General features: G+C 66.1%; 1 protein-coding gene across 21 annotated transcripts in view; it reads right to left on the reverse strand.

Moving 5' to 3' along the window:
• Positions 1-22,239, reverse strand: part of PLEC (plectin) — a 166,988-nt gene that overhangs the window by 26,920 nt on the left and 117,829 nt on the right. For all 21 annotated transcript variants that reach the window (XM_073329774.1, XM_073329773.1, XM_073329771.1 and 18 more), the window contains 11 exons: positions 18,963-19,040; positions 18,658-18,750; positions 16,205-16,371; positions 13,122-13,237; positions 12,793-12,899; positions 11,305-11,424; positions 9,970-10,065; positions 8,708-8,835; positions 7,414-7,507; positions 7,018-7,172; positions 1,788-2,097 (listed from right to left, as the gene is read on the reverse strand). In XM_073329774.1, coding sequence (XP_073185875.1) covers positions 1,788-2,097; positions 7,018-7,172; positions 7,414-7,507; positions 8,708-8,835; positions 9,970-10,065; positions 11,305-11,424; positions 12,793-12,899; positions 13,122-13,237; positions 16,205-16,371; positions 18,658-18,750; positions 18,963-19,040 — 1,464 coding nt within the window. The remainder of the gene's footprint in view (positions 1-1,787; positions 2,098-7,017; positions 7,173-7,413; positions 7,508-8,707; positions 8,836-9,969; positions 10,066-11,304; positions 11,425-12,792; positions 12,900-13,121; positions 13,238-16,204; positions 16,372-18,657; positions 18,751-18,962; positions 19,041-22,239) is intronic.

Raw genomic sequence — 22,239 nt, forward strand, 5'->3', positions numbered from 1 at the left:
ACCCCCGGCCCTCCTCCGGGCGCAGGCCTGGCGCCACGAGCCCCATCGCCAGCCCTGTGCAGCAGGGGGCGCTCTCCTCGCGGGCACCGCAGGCCCCAGGACAGCGCCGTGGGGTGGGGGCTCTCCCCAGCGGGCACCGCAGGCCCCAGGACAGCGCCGTGGGGTGGGGCTCGGCAGGGGGCACCGCAGGCCCCAGGACAGCGCCGTGGGGTGGGGCTCGGCAGGGGGCACAGCAGGCCCCAGGACAGCGCCGTGGGGTGGGGGCTCTCCCCAGCAGGCACCGCAGGCCCCAGGACAGCGCCGTGGGGTGGGGGCTCTCCCCAGCGGGCACCGCAGGCCCCAGGACAGCGCCGTGGGGTGGGGCTCAGCAGGGGGCACCGCAGGCCCCAGGACAGCGCCGTGGGGTGGGGCTCGGCAGGGGGCACAGCAGGCCACAGGACAGCGCCGTGGGGTGGGGGCTCTCCCCAGCGGGCACCGCAGGCCCCAGGACAGCGCCGTGGGGTGGGGACCCTCCCCAGCGGGCACCGCAGGCCCCAGGACAGCGCCGTGGGGTGGGGGCTCGGCAGGGGGCACCGCAGGCCCCAGGACAGCGCCGTGGGGTGGGGGCTCTCCCCAGCGGGCACCGCAGGCCCCAGGACAGCGCCGTGGGGTGGGGGCTCTCCCCAGCGGGCACCGCAGGCCCCAGGACAGCGCCGTGGGGTGGGGGCTCTCCCCAGCGGGCACCGCAGGCCCCAGGACAGCGCCGTGGGGTGGGGGCTCTCCCCAGCGGGCACCGCAGGCCCCAGGACAGCGCCGTGGGGTGGGGGCTCTCCCCAGCGGGCACCGCAGGGCCCAGGACAGTGCCGTGGGGTGGGGACTCTCCCCAGCGGGCACCGCAGGCCCCAGGACAGCGCCGTGGGGTGGGGGCTCGGCAGGGGGTGCTCTCTTTTGGAGGAGGCTGTCCCACAGGTCTCTGCAGAGAATTCCATGTGCTCCAAGGCACCATGGCTGGTGTCCCTCACTCACCCCGGCGAGATGGGTAAGTTCCCCCCATCTTAGACTCCCTGATCCTGGCCTGCCCAGCCCACCCCAGGGTGCTGCCCGCAGCGCCCACTGGCCGTTCCAGTCGCTCAGGAAGCGAAAGCCTCTCAGATCTGCGTCCACACGGCACCCCAGACCCGCCTGCCCTGTGCCCCTGCAGGGACTGCGGCTGGCTGGGGGGCGTGAGCAGATGCCGAGGCCATGGAGGATCACGCGCTGGGCACGAGCCCCCGTCAGGTGGGCTAGCACAGCGGGGCCACACCGGCCACTGTCCCTGCCAGGCACCCAGAGTTCCCCTGACTGGGGCAGACAGCAGGAGAGGCGGGCGCCCTCAGACTCCCTGGGGTGGGGTTGCTTTCAGGAACACGTGTTAACTCCACCGGCTGCCCCGCTCTGCTGCAAACAGCCCGAGACTTGCTAGGCCTGAGGGGGGGATCAAAACCTCTCTGTGGGAAGAGGGGCCCTGGGCTGCGGCAGGACGTCTGCCCCTCTGCAGGTGACTGGGAACCCCGGCATCCTGGGGTAACGTCCGCTCAGGGGCCCACGCTGCGCCCTGGGTAACTGGCCAACGCAAGCTGTGGGCAGCTCATGCGTCCCCCCAGAGGGGGCTGCACTGCCTTGGCGGGCGTGGGACCCCATGAACACAGCCCGTGGCAGGGCTTGGGGAGGGCACGACCCCAGCATGTGGAGGGCAGGGTCTGAAAAGCCACGTCCCACCCGGGGTGCGGGCCGGGCTGCCTGTCCTGCCCATCCCCCTCCCGCCTCACCTCGTCGGCTCGCGCCCGCTCGATCTTGGCCCGGAACTCGTCAATGGACTGGTGCAGGCCCCGGTGACTGCCGAGCTGTGACTCCACCGTGGGCAGGTCCACACCCCACTCGGCGCCGTTGAGCCGTCTCTGGTTCTCCTCCACCCAGGCCAGCAGGTCCTGCAGGTAGCGCAGCGTGACGTCCTCCAGGTCCTGCCGGGGCCGCTGGCCAAGGGGCAGGGCCACCTGGGCCGGCTGCAAGGAGCCCGACTTCAGGCGCAGGTTGTACTCGGTGCGGATGGCGACCAGACGCTCGTGGAGGCGGTACACCCTGCGGGCAGAGCAGAGGGGCGCTGTTTGGGGGCACTCGTGCCATGCTTGGGGCACAGATGCTGCCAAACCAGGGGGACGGGGGGCCAGTACAGAGCGACAAGGGCAGCTGAGGTGGTAGTAGGCCCAGAGTGCCCCCGGGAGGGGGGGTTTCCAGCTGGCCTGTGACTGAGTGGGAATTATGCATAATATTGTGTGTGAATAGAGTGTGTGCCTCAGTTTCCCCTATGGGGGCCAGGGTTAACTGGGAGGGGGGAAAGGTTGTTTACTTTGCAGAGAGCCAGGTGTGACTGAGGCCCGGCTGTCATAGAATCATAGACTTTAAGGTCAGAAGGGACCATTATGATCATCTAGTCTGACCTCCTGCACGACGCAGGCCACAGAATCCCACCCACTCCTCTAACAAACCCCTCACCTGTGTCTGAGCCACTGAAGTCCTCAAATCATGGTTTAAAGACTTCAAGGAGCAGAGAATCCTCCAGCAAGTGACCCGTGCCCCATGCTACAAAGGAAGGTGAAAAACCCCCAGGGCCTCCACCAATCTGCCCTGGGGGAAAATTCCTTCCTGACCCCAAATATGGTGATCAGCTGAACCCTGAGCACGTGGGCAAGACTCACCAGCCAGACACCCAGGAAAGAATTCTCTGTAGTAACTCGGATCCCACCCCATCTAACATCCCATCACAGGCCACCGGGCATATTTACTACTGTGACATTATTGACTTGAACTGGGACCATACAGCAACATTGTTGCAACCAAGGTCCTGTCGTGGCACCAAATCTTGTATAAAGGGGGTCAAATGAGGTGTCTCAGACAAGGTGATGGTTTGCTGGTTAGGATGATGCTGTCTGTGTGTGTGTATCATTTTTGTAGTTGAAGTTATGAATATTGGCTCTATACTGTCTGTAGTTCAAACTTCTGCTCTGCTTCTGGGTGACACCCCAGACAAGTTGGTGTCAGCTCTGCCTAGCCTGCTGGGTGGCCCATTAAGGACCATCCGCTACACAACTGACCCATTGTGAGAAGGCAGACACGCCTTGCGACTCAGCAAGGTATGCTGGGACTTGCCATGTGACTCCAAACTCCATTTTGCTGTAATTTTCCACGGTAAGAACAAAGAGGGGTTCTTACACCTGGAGGAGACTATAAAAGGCTGATGCCTCATCTCCATCTGGTCTTCAGTCCTGCTTCTTACCTCTGGAGGGACTTTGCTACAAACAGAAGCTCTACACAACGGACTGAAGGACCCATCCCAGCTGGGGATGTTCTCCAGAGACTGGATTTGAACCTGCCGTTTATTCCCTCACTGCTGCAAGCCTGAACCAAGAACTTGGCCGTCACTGTCTGTCATTGATTCCATTGAACCCATTCTAGCTCTCATCTCTATCCTTTTCCTTTTCTGAATAAACCTTTAGATTTTAGATTTGAAAGGATTGGCAACAGCGTGATTTGTGGGTAAGATCTGATTTGTACATTGACCCGGGTCTGGGGCTTGGTCCTTTGGGATCGAGAGAACCTCTTTTCTTTTGCTGGGGTATTGGTTTTCATAACCATCTGTCCCCATAATGAGGGGTACTGGTGGGGATACTGGGAAACTGGAGCGTCTAAGGGAATTGCTTGTGTGACTTGTGGTTAGCCAGTGGGGTAAAACCAAAGTCCTCTGATGGTTAGAAACCTTCGTCTAATTTCAAGTCTAAACTTCCTGATGGCCAGTTTATATCCATTTGTTCTTGTGTCCACATTGGTACTGAGCTTAAATAATTCCTCTCCCTCCGTAGTATTTATCCCTCTGATATATTTATAGAGAGGAATCATATCTCCCTTCAACCTTCTTTTGGTTAGGCTAAACAAGCCAAGCTCCTTGAGTCTCCTTTCATAAGACAAGTTTTCCATTCCTTGATCATCCTAGTAGCCCTTCTCTGCACCTGTTCCAGTTTGAATTCATCCTTCTTAAACATGGGAGACCAGAACTGCACACAGTATTCCAGGTGAGGTCTCACCAGTGCCTTGTATAATGGTACTAACACCTCCTTATCTCTATTGGAAATACCTCGCCTGATGCATCCCAAGACTGCATTAGCTTTTTTCATGGCCATATTACATTGGCGGCTCATAGTCATGCTGTGATCAACCAATACTCCGAGGTCCTTCTCCTCCTCCGTTACTTCTAATTGATGCGTCTCCAGTTTATAACAGAAATTCTTGTTATTAATCACTAAATGCATGACCTTACACTTCTCACTATTAAATTTCATCCTATTACTATTACTCCAGTTTACAAGGTCATCCAGATCTTCCTGTATGATATCCCGGTCCTTCTCTGCATTGGCAATACCTCCCAGCTTCGTGTCATCCACAAACTTTATTAGCACATTCCCGCTTTTTGTGCCAAGGTCAGTAATAAAAAGTTTAAATAAGACTGGTCCCAAAACCGATCCCTGAGGAACTCCGCTAGTAACCTCCTTCCAGCCTGACAGTTCACCTTTCAGTGTGACCCACTGTAGTCTGCCCTTTAACCAGTTCCTTATTTTTTCATCCACCCTTTCAATTTTCATGTTGATCCCCATCTTTTCCAATTTAGCTAATAATTCCCCGTGTGGAACCGTATCAAATGCCTTACTGAAATCGAGGTAAATTAGATCCACTGCGTTCCCTTTGTCTAAAAAATCTGTTACCTTCTCAAAGAAGAAAAGGAGTACTTGTGGCACCTTAGAGACTAACAAATTTATTTGACCATAAGCTTTCGTGAGCTACAGAGGAGATCAGGTTGGTTTGACACGATCTACCTTTTGTAAAGCCATGTTGTATTTTGTCCCAATTACCATTGGCCTCAATGTCCTTCACTTTCTCCTTCAAAATGTTTTCCAAAACCTTGCATACTATAGATGTCAAACTAACAGGCCTATAGTTACTCGGATCACTTTTTTTTCCTTTCTTAAAAATAGGAACTATGTTAGCAATTCTCCAGTCATACGGTACAACCCCTGAGTTTACAGATTCATTAAAACTTCTTGCTAGTGGGCTTGCAATTTCATGTGCCAGTTCCTTTAATATTCTTGGATGAAGATTATCTGGGTCCCCAGATTTAGTCCATTTAAGCTGTTCGAGTTTCGCTTCTACCTCGAATGTGGTGATATCTATCTCCATAGCCTCATTCCCATTTGTCGTCCTCCCATTATCCCTATGCTCCTCATTAGCCTCGTTAAAGACTGAGGCAAAGTATTTGTTTAGATATTGGGCCATGCCTAGATTATCCTTAACCTCCACTCCATCCTCAGTGTTAAGCGGTCCCACTTCTTCTTTCCTTGTTTTATTTTTATATATGTAGCTATAAGCCCTTTTACTATTGGTTTTAATTCCCTTTGCAAGGTCCAACTCTACATGGCTTTTTGGCCTTTCTCATGGAGAGCCCGGCAGAGACAATGCCCACTCCAATTACCCAGACACTTGGTACCTAGTAACTAAGGATTTGTCTACACTGGCAAGTTTTGTTCCCAAAAACTGCCTTTTGGTGACAAAACAACAAGAGCATACACACTACAATGGGACTTATATCGCAAAAAATGCCCAATTTTGGTGACCAAAAACTTCCACCCCCATGAAAGACTTTGGTCTTTTCCCCTCCCTTTATTGTCGACAAAGACCCAGTGTATACACTGCTGATGGTTTTGTCCACAGAACTGGCTTCCTGATTGCTCTGCTCAGTGTCATGATCTCCGCTGCCCTGCAGGCATGCGCCCCTCCCCGTTCAAAACTCAGGGAAGTATCTGTTTGGTGCTGCTCCCTTTGGGGAAGAAACGAAGAGCAAATCATTGGACTGCTGCTTTTCTGCCAGGCACTAGGAACACAGATGTCTGCTGCAGCCGGACGGGGACAGACGGCTGAGCGGCTTTGCCGTTCCTCAGCACAGAGCGCTCCCAGAGCTGCTCACGATACTGCTCTCGGCAGCGCTCAGCTCTTTCTTCCCACAACGCTGCCCTGTGGGATACATACCCACGGTGCAGTGCTCGCCCTGTCGATGATGATGTCCCCAATGTGGACATGATCTGTCGACAGAGGGAGCAAGTGTGAACACCCTTTGGCGATTTTTGTTTTGTCGACTTACAAGCCCTAACTGACTCTCGGCAGGATGCCAGCCCGGTGTGACAAGCTGGAGAACAAAGGGCTGAGGAGGAGGCCAAGTGACCAGGTTTCCCGAGGAACAAGGACAAAGGACAGAGCAGTGGTCAGGTGGGGTTGTTAAGTGGGGGGCTGCTGGACTGGGACTAGAGAAGGCTCGGAGAGCTCTGGGCTCTGGACTGACCCGGCTGGACTTTGCTGTAACTTTCCCGTCTGTGTTAGCGAAGGACTCCCTACACTGAGTTCCAGACACCTAATAACTCCCCAGGCTGAGAGTCACTCCAGATAAAGGAAACTGGGGGTGCTTTGCTCCGTTTGGGTGTGTAAGGTTCCCCGTGGTGTTCAGTCCAGGTGGACTCTCTGCAGGGAGCTCACGGCGCGCCCCAGGGGAGCTGAAGGTTCCAAGGGTCAGTCCCCGCAGATGGTGAAGCCGGGGGGCTGACCCCAGTGACAGAGTGTGACCCGCAGGGGGCTGACACACTGAAGGGGTCCTCCCAGGGGCTGTGCGAGAGCACCAGGCCTGTGGACCTGTCACAGCCCCGCCCCCCCGGGCAGGGGCTGGGCTCTGGCTAGGCCCCACCCCCCCAGGCAGGGGCGGGGCTCTGGCTGGGCCCCACCCCCCAGGCAGGGGCGGGGCTCTGGCTGGGCCCCACCCCCCAGGCAGGGGCGGGGCTCTGGCTGGGCCCCACCCCCCAGGCAGGGGCGGGGCTCTGGCTGGGCCCCACCCCCCCAGGCAGGGGCAGGGCTCTGGCTGGGCCCCACCCCCCCAGGCAGGGGCAGGGCTCTGGCTGGGCCTGTTACCTGCGGTACATCTGCTCGCCCTGCGGGTGGCGCCCATCCTTCAGGGCCTGCACATCATTGAAGAGCAGGCGGATCATGGCATCCGCCTTGTCCAGGTCCTGCTCGATCTCGGCCGCCTTCTGCGGCTGCTTCCCGGCGTTCAGCAGCCGGATGTCCTGCCGGAGGGAGGTGTGTTAAACCGGGGGGGGCCGTCTGAGACATCCCCCCATTGCATGCAGGGCCCGTCCCCCCATTGCATGCACTGCTCCGTCCCCTTGCCCCCACGCTCTATGCACTGCCCTACCCCCGCAGAGTATCTCGGGGCTGCCCCTGGCCCTCAGGTGTTGGCCAGCGCCGTGGCAGGCCCGTCCCGGGGGTCCCTGGGCAGCCCCCCGCCCCCCCGGGCTTTGCTCTCACCGACTGCAGCAGGGTGTCGGCCTGGTTCAGCTGCTCCTCGCACACCCCCGACTCCATCTGCAGCTTGCTGACGATGCGCTGCAGCCGCTCCAGCCTGCGCGGGGTGGGGAGGGGATCATGGTGAACAACTGCGCCCTGCCCCCCCCCGCTGTGGGCACCCCAGCCCCCCGCCCAGCCCCCCGCCCCTGCTGTGGGCACCCCAGCCCCTGCCCAGCTCCGCGCCCCTGCTGTGGGCACCCCAGCCCCTGCCCAGCTCTGCGCCCCTCCTGTGGGCACCCCAGCCCCTGCCCAGCCCCCCACCCCTCCTGTGTGCACCCCAGCCCGTGCCCAGCCCCCCGCCCCTGCTGTGGGCACCCCAGCCCCCCGCCCAGCTCTGCGCCCCTGCTGTGGGCACCCCAGGCCCCCGCCCAGCCCCCCGCCCCTGCTGTGGGCACCCCAGGCCCTGCCCAGCTCTGCGCCCCTCCTGTGGGCACCCCAGCCCCTGCCCAGCCCCCCACCCCTCCTGTGTGCACCCCAGCCCGTGCCCAGCCCCCCGCCCCTGCTGTGGGCACCCCAGCCCCCCGCCCAGCTCCGCGCCCCTGCTGTGGGCACCCCAGGCCCCCGCCCAGCCCCCCGCCCCTGCTGTGGGCACCCCAGCCCCTGCCCAGCCCCCCGCCCCTGCTGTGGGCACCCCAGCCCCCGCCTTCCTCCGCCTCACCCCAACCCAGCCCCACCCGTGTGCACCCCAGTTCTGGTGGCTAGGGCAACCCCAGGCCCCCCAGGATGCCACCCCTGCTCTGCCACGTGCCTGTGGGAAAGGCAGAGCCCCCCCTTCGTCCCGGCTGGAGCCGGCGAGCTCAGGGCAAGCCGGGAGCCCCAGCGGCACTGCCGGTGGCCAGCCTGCGCTCGGCTCTGTTTGCTCGGCGGCAGGCGGGGCTGGGCTTCCTGAGGGAGGCACCCGGCGGGCGGTGACTCACCAGCCGTATGGTTCCCATTACGGGCTGCGAGGCCAGGGCGGGAACACCCCGGCCCGGAGCCGCTGCCAGCAGGAGCCTGGCCTGGAGAGCGTCCTGGGCCAGCCAGCCCCCCCAACACCCCCGCACCTCAGCCCCCGACCCCCTTCAGCCAGCCCTTCTCCCCTACCCACGGCCCCTCCACTGCCAGCCAGCCCTTCCCCACTCCCCAGCTCCCGCCCCGCCCCAGATCTCCCCCCGGCCCCCCAGCCCAGCCCCCCCATCTCCCTCCCAGCCCAGCCCCACATTCCCTCCCAGGCCCCTCGGCTCCCCCCCCGGCCCCTTCCCCCGCGAGCACTGACCTCTCAAACTCAGCCCGCAGCAGCTTCTCGCGCTCCAGGATGGCGACATGCAGCTTGCCCCACTCCTTCTCCACGTCCAGCGGGTGGTAGCCGGGGGACACTTGCAGCTGCCCGGCCTGCACCGTGCCCTGCGCCGGCGAGAGGGAGTGTTACACGGACGAGGAGGGCCCCCCTGAGGCAGGTCGGGGGCCAGCTCCTGATACACACAGAAATGGGGCCTTTGCAGCCACGGGGCCATGGGATGGGGGGCACGTGAGGACCAACCCGCACCCAGCCTGAGGGGTCCATGGGGCAGCACAGCAGTGGGGGGCACAAACACTGGTTGGCCCCACTCGGGAGGGCTTTGCTCTGGGCACCCCCAGGGTCTGCAGGGGTTGGGGCTAGGTCCCAGGCTGGCGCCGGGCCGGTGGGGAGCTGGGGATGCCCAGCTGCTGGCCCCACACCGTGTGACATAGTCACAGGACAGCTCCCCTGGTCACATGCCCGGTTACAGCCGGGCGCAGCCCCCTCTGCTCAGGGATGAGGGGCTCGGCACAGCCCCCGCGGAGGGGACGGGAGGGGAGGGGAGGGGCTCGGCACAGCCCCCGGGGAGGGGAACAGGAGGGGAGGGGCTCGGCACAGCCCCCGGGGAGGGGACGGGAGGGGAGGGGCTCGGCACAGCCCCCGGGGAGGGGACGGGAGGGGAGGGGAGGGGCTCGGCACAGCCCCCGGGGAGGGGAACAGGAGGGGAGGGGCTCGGCACAGCCCCCGGGGAGGGGAACAGGAGGGGAGGGGCTCGGCACTGCCCCCGGGGAGGGGAACAGGAGGGGAGGGGCTCGGCACAGCCCCCGGGGAGGGGAACAGGAGGGGAGGGGCTCGGCACTGCCCCCGGGGAGGGGACGGGAGGGGGAGGGGAGGGGCTCGGCACAGCCCCCGGGGAGGGGACGGGAGGGGAGGGGAGGGGCTCGGCACTGCCCCCGGGGAGGGGACGGGAGGGGAGGGGCTCGGCACAGCCCCCGGGGAGGGGAACAGGAGGGGAGGGGCTCGGCACTGCCCCCGGGGAGGGGACGGGAGGGGAGGGGAGGGGCTCGGCACTGCCCCCGTGGAGGGGACGGGAGGGGAGGGGAGGGGCTCGGCACAGCCCCCGGGGAGGGGACGGGAGGGGAGGGGCTCGGCACTGCCCCCGGGGAGGGACGGGAGGGGAGGGGCTCGGCCTTGTCAGCTGTATGTAGGACTCGGGGTGGCTCTCTGCCAGGGGGTCCCTGGGGCGTCACCCCGCTCACCTCCAACGACTGGTAAATGACCTTGGAGCGGTTCTTGTCGGCCTCCTTGGCCGGGAGCTCGGTTTCCTTGAACTTCAGGAACTGGTGCCACAGGATCTGGGGGGAGCTGGGGTTAGGGCACGGGGGAGGCAGGGCAGGCCCCGGGGTAGGGGAGGGGCCCCGTGCGACCTGCCTGTGGCCAGCTGCCCGGGGGCTCTGTGCCAGGCGCGGGGTCACCATCAGTAGGGCCCATGCCTGGCCAGCCTCTCCCTAGCCCAGCATGCAGGGCTTGCCCTCACTAGCCCCCGCCCCCCCACCGAGGAGACGACATCCCCTCTCCGGGCTGGGCAAAGGCCCCCCAACCAGGGGTTGGGACCCAGAGCTGAGCCAGGCCTGGGGACTGGGCCCCACCCCGCAGTGCGGGCTGGGCGGGCGGGTTCTTCTTGGCCGCTGTTGACTCACGAGGGGCTGGCATGGAAGGAATGAGTCAGACGCCCTCCCCCTGCCTGGGGAGCCCCTTGACCCCCCGCCCGCTGCGCTGCCCTCTCCTCCCTCCCTCTCTCCTGCCCGCCCGGGGTGAGGAGCTGAGTCCTGCCAGGCCCCCCTGACTCAGCCTGGCCCTCACAGGGCCGGCTGCCCCCTACGCTGGGCTCAGACCCCCCAAGGGATGGCAGCTGCCAGCGCAGAGTTGGGCTGGGCACCCCAGGAGCCAGATGCCAGGTCCCCTACGGCCCCAGGGAACCACAGACTCTGCCTCCCCCTCGCTGCCATCAGGACGCACCCACTCCCTAGGGAGCTCTGTGGGCCCCTCCTTCTGGGGGCGTCCAGGCGGCTCCTGTGTGTGGGTGGGGCCTGGGCACCTGGGCACACTGCCCAGCCAGATCCCTCCTGGGCAACACCGGCAGAGCTCCCCCACCCAGCACTGGGGCCTTTCATCCCCTGCCAGCAGCAGCCGCATCGGGACAGGACTAGAAGGGAGCCAGGGGACAGAACACGTGGCTCAAAGACCACGGCCCCCCCCGCCAGCTCAGGCTCTGAGCACACCCCCAGCCCACCCCAGGAGCCCACTCAGTGCGCAGCCCCCCTGCCCGGATCGCACGCCCCCACCGGGAGGGGCACTCCTGCAGGGCAAGGCACGGGCTCCCTCTCCATGCCTGGGCGGCGGGAGGCGGGCGGCAGCTGAAGAGGCCACGTGGGCTGCTCCTGCCCCAGCGAGAAGGGGCAGCGAAGGAACCAGGGGGCCCCAAAGGGCACCTGTAGCTGGGGAGATGGGGCTGTGCAGCCCGGGGACGAGAGGTCCCCAGAGCCCCATCCCCGGGAATCCCCCCGCGTGGCCCAGACAGCCAGGCCCCTCACCTCGATCTCCTCATAGCTGGCCGGCACCTTGCGCTCCTCGAAGAGGATGGTGTGATTGCGAATCCACTGCAGCAGAGCCGTCACCACCTCGCGGTACTCCTGCCACCGCAGCTGCAGCTCCTAGGGGACAGGCGAGAGCATGGCCCCGGGTCCCCGCAGCTGCCGGGCTGGCCAGCCTCCCCTCCCCGGCCCCCAGGAGTTGAGAGAGAGCACAGAAACGGATGGGTGGGATTCGGGGCCGAGCTCCTTGGCGGGCAGGAACCGCTGGTCTCCCTGGACCATCTCGGCTGGAGTCACCCCTGGATGGGAACCTCAGTGACTGGCCAACCACCCCCATCACCGGAATTTTCAGTACTGTTTTTATAACCCCATGTGTGCCTCAGTTTCCCCTACATGCTGCACTGTTACCCAGTGCGAGAGGAGGGGACAAGACTGTTTGCTTTCAGGGCATGGCTAAGGGACATGGTTATGAATGTCGACCAGCTGACCCCATATCAATGGAGAACCCAAGAAGACAATGGCAAAGCCAATCACCGGGACATTGACCTCTGGCACCCAAGGTGCGGGGTGTGGAGGGGTTTCCCCACCTCTCTGCAAGGAGGCTGAGCAAAGACCCCCCAGCTCGAGAACAAAGGACTGTGAGGAGTGAGGTGAGGGGGTAGGTGTTGGCTGCTGGAAGAAGCCTGGGGTCACCTGGGAACTGCCCAAGGAGGTCAGACGGACAGAGCTGGAACAACGGGGCTCTTACAGCTGGGCTCTGGGCTCCGGGCTGACCCCACCGGTCGGGGCTTTAACCCGCGTTTCCCTGGGCCACCCTGAGCACATCCCGTGCTGTGAGCAGCTAGCTAACAACCCGTGTGACCGCGCGGAGAGTGTCCCTGCGAACGCCGGGCGAGGGGCACTAGCCCCTGCTGTGTGGCCGGGTCTCCCCAGGGGTCTGGCCCAGTTGGACTCGCTGGGCAGAGCTGAGGGTGTGGGGCAGGAGGGCTGGAGCCCCCGGGGTTCAGCTGAGGAGGCCAAGAGGCCGCGTGGCTGCCCATGAGCCGGGAGAGAGGCCCTGGGGGTCTGGCCCACTGAGGGGTTCCTCTCAGACCATTCCCTAGCCGGGGCCTAGCACTGATCCCGGGGCTCCGTGACACAGGGGACCCCCCCACCCCTCTGCAGGGAAGCGCGGCTGAGCAGGAGACCAAAGGCCAGAGGCGTCAGGCAAGGGGAGGGAGAGGGAGCTCTCTGCTTAGCCTGCTTCTCTAGCGCCAGCCCACAGCCTCAGGCCCCCTCCTCTTCCCTGGCGTCTGCAGATTGCCAGGGCTCCCATGGCCTGTGGCTCATCGGGCCCCACTGCAGGGAGCGTGGAGAGAGGGACTGCCGGTGTCTCATGGCCTGTCCCTGTGGCACAGCGAGGCTCCCGGGCCCCGGCGGGCTGGGCACAGGCCAGCCCAGAGACGCAGCGGCCCCGAAGTCCCGTGGCCTCCACAGCCCCATACTCACATTGGCCTTGATGCCGACCGACACCTCGGGCACACGGGGCATGACATCATACAGCGACGAGACATAGGTGATGATGGACTTCTCGTCCGGCTGGGGCACGTCCACATCTGGGGGGAGGGCAGAGCGTGAGCAGCTGTGGGGGAGCCCCAGCCCAGGGGTCTCCACCTGCAGGGGGCTGCCCCCCGTGCTCATGGGATGCACCCATTCACCACCAGGCCGAGCGGCTGCTGCACCCAAGGGTTCCCTGCAGGGAGCAGAGCCACTGGGTGGCTGCCCCAGGCCAGGAAGGGGCTGTGTGCATGGCACAGGGACCCTTCCCCACCTCGTACCTTCAGGGTCCAGCAGGCGCGTCACCCCCAGGTCCCGCTCGGCCACGGTGAAGGCCTGGTCCAGGTTCTCCAGGTTGGTCTGGCGATACACCTTGTTCATGTCGATGAGCATGGGCCTGTGTCAGAGACGGAGCGTGTGAGGGGCCGGGCATCCCCAGAGCTGTAAACCCCAGGCCCAGCTTGGAGCCTGCTCTGGGGCCCCACTGACGGCTCGGCCCCACCCCCTATGCCATGCCCGGCCTGCAGCAGCTGGGACGCCTGGGGGCACCGTCTGGTGGAGCTGAGGGCTGGGCCAGGTCTGTGCCCCGCCATGAGCACATCACCAGCGTCCTCCACTGCAGGGGCTAGGAGAACCCCTCGCAGGCCGGGCGAGCCGCAGCACCGGGACCCCTCGCGGGCGGGGCGAGCCGCAGCACCGGGACCCCTCGCGGGCGGGGCGAGCCGCAGCACCGGGACCCCTCGCGGGCCGGGCGAGCCGCAGCACCGGGACCCCTCGCGGGCCGGGCGAGCCGCAGCACCGGGACCCCTCGCGGGCGGGGCGAGCCGCAGCACCGGGACCCCTCGCGGGCCGGGCGAGCCGCAGCACCGGGACCCCTCGCGGGCCGGGCGAGCCGCAGCACCGGGACCCCTCGCGGGCCGGGCGAGCCGCAGCACCGGGACCCCTCGCGGGCGGGGCGAGCCGCAGCACCGGGACCCCTCGCGGGCCGGGCGAGCCGCAGCACCGGGACCCCTCGCGGGCCGGGCGAGACACAGCACTTAACCCTTGCACAGCTGGGGGAAACACGAGACGCTGACTCATACCACGGGCCCCCTCCCTGCAGCATGTTGGCTGTGGGGCCAGGAGAGCTCTGACCAGTCCCACAGCTCAGCACAGCAGCTCCCCCCATCCAACGCTGTCCCCGCCCGGCAGTCAGGCTGGCTCCTGCCAGCTCCCCGTCCCGTCCCAGGCAGGGCACCTCAGTACCACACCGTGGGTCATTCCCCCCAGCCCTGCCGCTGGTGCCGCGCCCCTCACAGCAATGGGGCAGCTCCCCCGGCTCAGGGCCTTGGGCAGCCCGCCGAGCCCCACACCGGCAGCAGGAGCCACGGCCCGGCAGGGAGCGGGAGCTGACCTCCCTGAGGCCTTGCCTGGGGAAGCCAGGTAACGCCGCCCCAAGATGGCAGATCTGCTCCGGCTCTGCAGAGCCGACTCCCCCCCCCACCCCGCCACTGCGCCAGATGCCTGGGGGCCCTGTTCCGGTGGGGGCCAGCCCAGGTTTCTGTCCCCCCCAACTCCGCTCAGCAGCTGTAAACGTGGGTACTTTTAACTGAATGCCGCACTCCAGGGGGGATGAGTTGAGGCAGAACAAGCTCTGCCCGTCACCCCCACAAGATCAGCTGCAGCCCCCCAGCCAGTGCAGCCTGGGGGGAGAGGGCAGCTGCGGCCAGTCAAGGCTTTGCCCTGGCTCCCCTAGCCCACCCGCTGCACCGGTGCCTACAGTTCCTGAAGCCGCAGGGTGGAGTGCAGGGAGTACAGCGAGCTGCTGACGTTGGGGGTCTCCAGCGCAGCGGGGTCGGCGATCTCCTCGCACAGCATCACCACCTGCTCCTCTGCCCCCGCCCGGGACCCCGCTGAGCCGCCTGGCCCCTGCCGGTGCAGCTTCTTCTTCACCCGCTGGCGCGAGCTCCTCTCCATGCTGGGGCCCGAGCCTTCCTCTGCTCACTGCGCTGGGGAGCCGGGAGCCCTGGCCGAGCCGCCCGCCCTGGTGCCGGGAGCCCTGGCCGAGCCACCCGCCCTGGTGCCGCGATGCCGGGGAGCCCTGGCCGAGCCGCCCGCCCTGGTGCCGGGGAGCCGGGACCCCTGGCCGAGCCGCCCGCCCTGGTGCCGGGGAGCCGGGAGCCCTGGCTGAGCCGCCCGCCCTGGTGCCGCGATGCCGGGGAGCCCTGGCCGAGCCGCCCGCCCTGGTGCCGCGATGCCGGGGAGCCCTGGCCGAGCCGCCCGCCCTGGTGCCGCGATGCCGGGGAGCCACCCTCTCCCTGCAGAGTGGAGGCTGTACTGTGCTGCCAGCCCCACGTCCTCCCCCTGCCTCTCCCGGGGCGGGGCGGCTCCTGCACGTACTTGTTACACTTACAGAGGAAAGCGGGAGCTGACGTAGCCTCCAGCAGGCCCCCGCCCCCCACTCCCAGCCGAGGGCAGCGCTGTGTGCCGGGGAAGGGCAGCGCGGCCCTGGCGGTCCAGGCAGGCGAGGCACACGGGGCTCAGAGGGGGTCCGCCTGCCCAGCCCGGCTCTCCCTGACGCTGGCACGACAAGCTGAGGGGCTGGAACTTGTCTGGAGATTTTGCATTTTACGCAGGCCCCAAGCGCCAGGCCCAGCTGTGGGGGCTCCACAGAGCCAACAGCCGCCTCTCCATGGGGAGGCAAGTGCGATGGGCCCGATCCCGCTGAGACGGGCCCATTGTGATCTGCCTGCACGGGCTGCCCCTACTCTGCTTGGAGAGCCCCCCTCCTGAGAGCCCCGCATGGGGACTGCAGGGTGGCAAGGGGCCGAGAGGCTCGGGGACCCGGGCAGCAGCTGCTGTGTGTCAGCTAAGTCACTCCCCGGGGAGCCCAGGTGGCTAGGAGAGGGGCTAGCTGGGGGGCTGTGCCAGCCCCAGCAGTCTGGGAAGGGAAAACAGTTCCCGGCTCTGGGGCTGGTGCAGGGCGCGGCCCGGCTCCACCTCTCTGAACTATCCAGCTGGCTGTCCCGACATGCTCCCGCAGAACTCGAGGCCTGGAGCAACAGGCGCCTGCCAGAGCCGAGTGGGGCAGGGCAGGGCAGGGCACCCTTGCCACCCTGTCCCGCAGTCTTTGCCAGCACGGGGATGCAGCCCCCGGGCCCAGATCGCACAGAGCAGTCGCTGCCCCCCAACCCTCCAGTGCAAGGGCCCCCCCAGAGCGAGGGAGCCCAGCACCCCTGGGCTCGCAGAGCTGCGTGTGGGGCAGCCCCTCGTGGCTGTGCACTGACCACTGGGCACGCACTTACCAGCCAGCTAGTGTGAGCCCCTGCTCCCCCCGGCTCCCACCCCCAGTGCAGGCCGCGCCCAGCCCCCACCCATCTCTCACTTGTGATGGTGGATGATGGCGTTGAAGAGACGCCCGTCCCGCCAGCTCGCGGTGAAGTTGTCGCAGCGCAGGCCCTGGTAGCCCTCCACCATGCGCTGCGACCACAGCAGCAGCTTCTCCTTGGCCGTCATGTCCTCGGACTGCCCGCTCACCTGAATGTCCGAGATCTGGAAGGGACGGGTATGCGTCAGCCAGCCACCCTGGCCCTGCGGAGCCCCTGCCCAGCGCTCCGCTGGGGGCCTCCTCCACCCCCTGGCCCAGGGACACCCTGGGACAAAGCGGGAATGTTCTTGATGTTTTCTCTGAATATTGTGCGCGCCTCAGTTTCCCCTCGGTGTTATTCAAGTCTCTTGGTGGCGGGATAAGGGGGTGTGACCGTCCCAGAGAGGGCAGGCGCGACTGCGACTGGCTGCAGAGAACAGTGGACACCCTGTAGCCTGGCAACTGACGGCCGGTCCCCATGGTCCCCATCCAGCGAGAGGTGTTGGTGCAGAGCAGGTGACCTGCTGGCCTGGGAAAGAAACAAAGGAGGGAGGAGGGGCAATGGGCGTGAGGGAGGCCAGGCAGTTGGAAGGGGTCGTCTCCTGGAGCGGGAGACCGGGGCACCAGGCCCTGGATCCCCCCAAGATGGACGTTGCTGATTCCTGTGCTAACACGCTCTGTTCTACGCTGAGTTCCTGCCGACTAAAAAACCTTCAGTTACACGCGGGCTGAGAGTCGCTGCTGCCTGCGGCGTTGGGGGGGCAGGGCCCTTTGGGGGTGTGCAAGGCTTCCCCAGGGGCGAACAGGGGGCTGAACGCGCCAAAGCACCGAAGCTGAGCAGGCTCCTGGCCCGGGCGTGAGGGTGCCCTGCGGGAGTCACGCTGCATCAGAGTCCTGCCTGGCTTCACTCGGGGCGGCTCCCGAGCAGCCTGGGACTCTGTGACACCCCACCCCAGGGTGCAGCTGTCTCCGGTGGCGAGGCTCCAGGCAGCCTCCTTCCTGTTTCACTGGGGACCGCAGCCTGCGGGGGGGGGGGGGGGCGGTTAGGGGCTGCCGGTCGCCGGCGCTCACCGCAAGCGCCCACGCTCGGCACAAACCCCCAACCCAGCGGAAATGGCGCCTGAATCACCGCCCGGCTCTGCATGTCTCCCCCCGCCGCAGGGGGGCTCGCTGGCCCCCAGCCAGGGACACGTCCTACGGCACACGCTCCCCCCCCCCGACAGCGGCTGCAGGCTGGGCCACGACAGTAGGCAGGACGGAAACACCTGCTCCGCCAGCTGCCTGGCATCTCTCCACTCCCAGTGCTCTCCCCAGAGCACACGGCAGGTCCCGATGCCCTGGGCGCTCCATGAGCAGCCAGCCCCCGCTGCTCCCGCACTGCTGCAGCAGGGATACTGCCCAGACCCCAGCCTGCTGCCGCTCTCCTGCTCTGGGCAGGGAAAGGAGCCCACGGGCAGCCTCCGGGAACACCAGGACTCCTGGATCCAGAGCCCTTTGGTTGGGCTCTGCAAGCTGAGCTGCCCCTCCTCCCCAGTGCAGCCTGTGGGGAAGGGGGGCCCTGCCCCACCCCGTTCCCACCCCTGGGGGCTGCGCTCTACTGGGCCTATGAGCAGAGGAGCTGCAGAGCCTGGCCAGGAAGAGCAGCGTGTGTGCCGGGCTGACAGCCATGCCCAGCTCCAGGCCAGTCACGGCACGAGGCGGGCAGCACAGGGGTGCCCAGCAGGAGCCAGCCCCAAGGAGCAGCGTGGTGACGGGTGTGCAGCCGCAGGGGGGACCCGCGTGCAATGGAGCAGGGGCGGCCAGGCCAGGAAGCCCGTGGCTGGGGCCAGCTCCGCCGGTTCCTGCCGTTCCTAGGTGGTCGGTGAGAAGTGGGCAGCTCCAGCTTCACCAGGGCTCCGCCGGCCCCCGGTTCAGCACCCGCAAGGCCAGGAAACGACTGTGGCTAGCTCGCGGGGAGCAGGCACGGATGCCAGCCAGGGCCCGTGTGTCTGAGTCACCCCGGCGGCCAGGCTCCGCCCTGGGGCTAAGCCGCGCTTCGGCAGCCTGGCACAGGGAGCGGGTGACTCAGCCTCCAAAAGGCTGCCCCTGCGGCTGCCACGTTCCCGCCCAGGCAGCCGGCGTCTCCCCTCCCCCGCCGTGCCGGGGCTGGCAGAGCCCAGCATCCCGCGCAGAGGCCAAGGGCCACGCCCCAGCGGGAGGGTGGGAGGCTCCCCCGGCAGGGAGCGGCTGAGGCCAGGCCAGGGGGAGGGAGAAGCAAGGAGCCCCAAGGTCTCACCTCACTCCAGAGCAGCTCCCCCCTCTGCCCTGCCCCACGGCCCACCCAGCCCAACCCCCGGGAGAAGGGAGCAGGTCCCCGCCCTACCCAATGCCCGGCCCCACAGGACCCAGTGAAAGAGAGCGAGCGCTCTAGCCCTGGCCTTTCCCAGCAGAGGGCGCTGGGGGGGGGGGGGGGCAGGTGGAGCCAGGCTCACCTGGAAGTGGAGGATGATGGTCCAGATGAGGCCCAGCGTGAGCTTGGGGTTGCCGTCGGCGATGTCATCATTGCGGATGTTCACCAGCTTCACCTGCCGACACCAGAGCCGCGGTTACGTCATGGGGCCCAATGGGCTCGTCTCGCCTGGGGCCTGCCCCTCCTCCCCGGCGAGACCCCTCCATCACAGCAGGGGCAGAGCCTGCCCCTCCCCCGGTCCCTGGCGAGACCCTCCCCCATCACAGCAGGGGTGGAACCTGCCCCTCCCCTGCTCCCCGGCCCCGGCCTGCCCCCCCTGCAGCTCACCTGCCGGTGTTTCAGGTAATCCAGGGCAATCTGCACATTCTGCAGCTTATGGAAGCGCATTCGCCCCTTCTCGCGGGGCTGCAAAGACAGAAGGAGCAGGAGGGTGAGTGGCCAAGCCGGGGCACCAGGGCCCCCCTAGTGCCCTGAGCACTCCTCCCTCCATGCAGGGCAGGGCCAGCAGCCTTGGTACAGGTCAGGTCCCCACTGCCAAACTGCGGAGCTAGGGCTCCGGCGAGAAGTGAGAGCAAGAGGAACCCAACAGCTGGTGCCCCCAGTCAGTAGGTGCCAGGACCCCTCCCTCCATGGGTGTAGCTCATGGCGGGGCAGGAGCTGAGTGGTCCTCCCTGGCCAGGCCTAGCTGCCCTAACTGGCTCCTCTCCCAGGTGCCCATTCCATTGCCCCATGCCACAGCAGGCCAGGGGCTGCGCAGTTGTGACAAAGTGGGACTGTTCTTAATGTTTCCTCTGAATATTGTGGGGATGCCTCAGTTTCCCCTAGGCAGTTCTTAAGTATCTAGGGGGCGGGGTAAGGGTGTATGATCATTGCAGAGCCCTAGAGGGCAGGTGTGTGCAGGGGTCTGGACACAGAGAATGGTCCTGTTTCCTGGCAACGGATGGCCTGGGCCCTTCCCCTCTGCGAGGTGAGAGCTAAAGGGTTGGAGAACAAAGGAATCAGGTGACCTCCTGGCCCGGGAAAGGGACAAAGCCCAGAGCAGGGCGGGGCTGGAGAGAGTTTCAGTTTGGGGCTGGCTGGAATATGGAGTGAAGGGCAGACGTGGTTGTCTGGCTCACTGCCCCCCAAAATGGACCTGACTGAGGGGTCCTGTTCTCTGAACCTACAAGCTCTGTGTTAGACCATGTTCCTGTCGTCTAATAAACCTTCTGTGTTACTGGCTGGCTGAGAGTCCCGTCTGACTATGAAGTTGCAGGGCAGGACACTCTGGCTTCCCCAGGACCCCGCCTGAGCAGACTCGCTCTGGGAAGCGCACGGAGGGGCAGAGGAGGCTGAATGCTCCGAGGTCAGACTCAGGAAGGGGGAAGCCGGGTGAGCTGTGTGTCCTGCAGACAGGCTGCTCACAGAGAGGAGACTTCCCCAGAGTCCTGCCTGGCTTCATGGGGAGCAGTTCCAGAGCATCGCCCGGGGACGCCAGGACAGGAGTCACCCTGAGGGGCTGCAACAGGAGCAAGCTCAGCCGTTGGGGGTGACAGAGCTCCCCAGGGACTGACGGACAGTGTCAATGGGGCAGCCCCTTTCTCTGTACTACCCCCCAGCCCGAGGGCCCTGCCCTACAGCTGCTGGGCCTCAGGAGCCCATTGCTAGAGGGGAAGCCAGGACGCTGCTCTCTGGGGGCAGAGAAGAATTGCACCCAGGGCATCTCCTACTGCCTCCAGGTCTCCCCTGCCCCGGGCCCTGAGGCTACAGGGTGCCATGGCCGAGGTGCTCAGGACGGGACCAGGGCTCACGGCGCAAGCAGGGTTAGCACAGGGCTTGCAAACCATGCGGACAGAGGACGGGCTGGAGAGGAAGGGCTGCTGGCCTTGGCACCTCTGGAGGCTGGGAACCAGGCTGGTGCTCAGGGCCGGGGTCCCACCAGGCCACAGAGCCAGCTGCCTGCAGCTCAGCCCGCCTGGTCACTGCCTCTCCAGGTCCCTTGGCAGCAGCACTCCCCACGCTGCAGAGCCCGAGGGCAGTGCCCAGGAGAGGGGGCACATCCCAGCCAGACTGCCGGGCAGGGGCCCCCCTTCGCTAGCTGGAACAGGAGGCTCCCGGCAGCGGGCCGGAGCTGTGGGGCGCGAAGCCTGAAGGAAGGGGCAGAGCAGGGGGCATGGGGCTGGGCCCGGAAATCCTCAGCCACTAGTTGTTCCCACGGGAGGCTGGAAGGAAATGTGCCGAACGAAACAATAGCAAGGAAAGTGCTGAGCACGGATGGGCTGCGGCTCCGAGCTTCCTCCAGGGCACCTGGATACAGCCGGCCAGCCCTGCCCCACGGCCAGCACCCACCAGCCCCAGGGCAGGCCAGGGCCCGGCTCTGCCTTCCTGTGCCCTCCTCCCCACACGGCCTGAGGGCAGCGAGAGCTCCGGAGCCTGAGATGGTGCCCCTGTGTGGGGAGCACAGCAAGGTGCCACGCTGCACACAGCACGTGGAGCCCCAAGATGCCTGCCCCTCTCGGCGCCTGCAAGGGGCGCCAAGCACAGCCCAGGGGACATGGGCATGACGCAGCGCAAGTCTCCGGACCTGCAAAAAGGGACCTGCCGCTCGCCTGGCCAGGAGGGACCGGGACCCCCGTGTCAGACTGCGCACGGATGCTGGGGCACTGCGGCCACGCCAACAGAGGGGAGAGCCCCCCCCACGCGCCAAGCTGGGGCACTGGGGCCAGCCCTGCCTGCCGGGGAGAGCGCCCCCTGCTGAGCCCCCGCCCCGCTCCCTGCAGCACAGCGCCCCCCAGCACCCCCTGGGGCCAGCCCTGCCTGCTGGGGAGAGCGCCCCCTGCTGAGCCCCCGCCCCGCTCCCTGCCCCACAGCACCCCCTAGGGCCAGCCCTGCCTGCTGAGGAGAGCACCCCCTGCTGAGCCCCCACCTCGCTCCCTGCCCCCTAGCGCCCCCCAGCACCCCCTGAGGCCAGCCCTGCCTGCCGGGGAGAGCGCCCCCTGCTGAGCCCCCGCCCCGCTCCCTGCAGCACAGCGCCCCCCAGCACCCCCTGGGGCCAGCCCTGCCTGCCGGGGAGAGCACCCCCTGCTGAGCCCCCGCCTCGCTCCCTGCAGCACAGCGGCCCCTAGGGCCAGCCCTGCCTGCCGGGGACAGCGCCCCCTGCTGAGCCCCCACCCCGCTCCCTGCCCCCTAGCGCCCCCCAGGGCCAGCCCTGCCTGCCGCGGACAGCGCCCCCTGCTGAGCCCCCACCCCGCTCCCTGCCCCCTAGCGCCCCCCAGCACCCCCTGGGGCCAGCCCTGCCTGCCGCGGACAGCGCCCCCTGCTGAGCCCCCACCCCGCTCCCTGCCCCCTAGCGCCCCCCAGGGCCAGCCCTGCCTGCCGGGGACAGCGCCCCCTGCTGAGCCCCCACCCCGCTCCCTGCCCCCTAGCGCCCCCCAGGGCCAGCCCTGCCTGCCGGGGACAGCGCCCCCTGCTGAGCCCCCACCCCGCTCCCTGCCCCCTAGCGCCCCCCAGGGCCAGCCCTGCCTGCCGGGGACAGCGCCCCCTGCTGAGCCCCCACCCCGCTCCCTGCCCCCTAGCGCCCCCCGGGGCCAGCCCTGCCTGCCGGGGAGAGCGCCCCCTGCTGAGC

This window comes from Lepidochelys kempii, chromosome 2 (assembly GCF_965140265.1).
Source record: "Lepidochelys kempii isolate rLepKem1 chromosome 2, rLepKem1.hap2, whole genome shotgun sequence".
Lineage (NCBI taxonomy): Eukaryota > Metazoa > Chordata > Testudines > Cheloniidae > Lepidochelys > Lepidochelys kempii.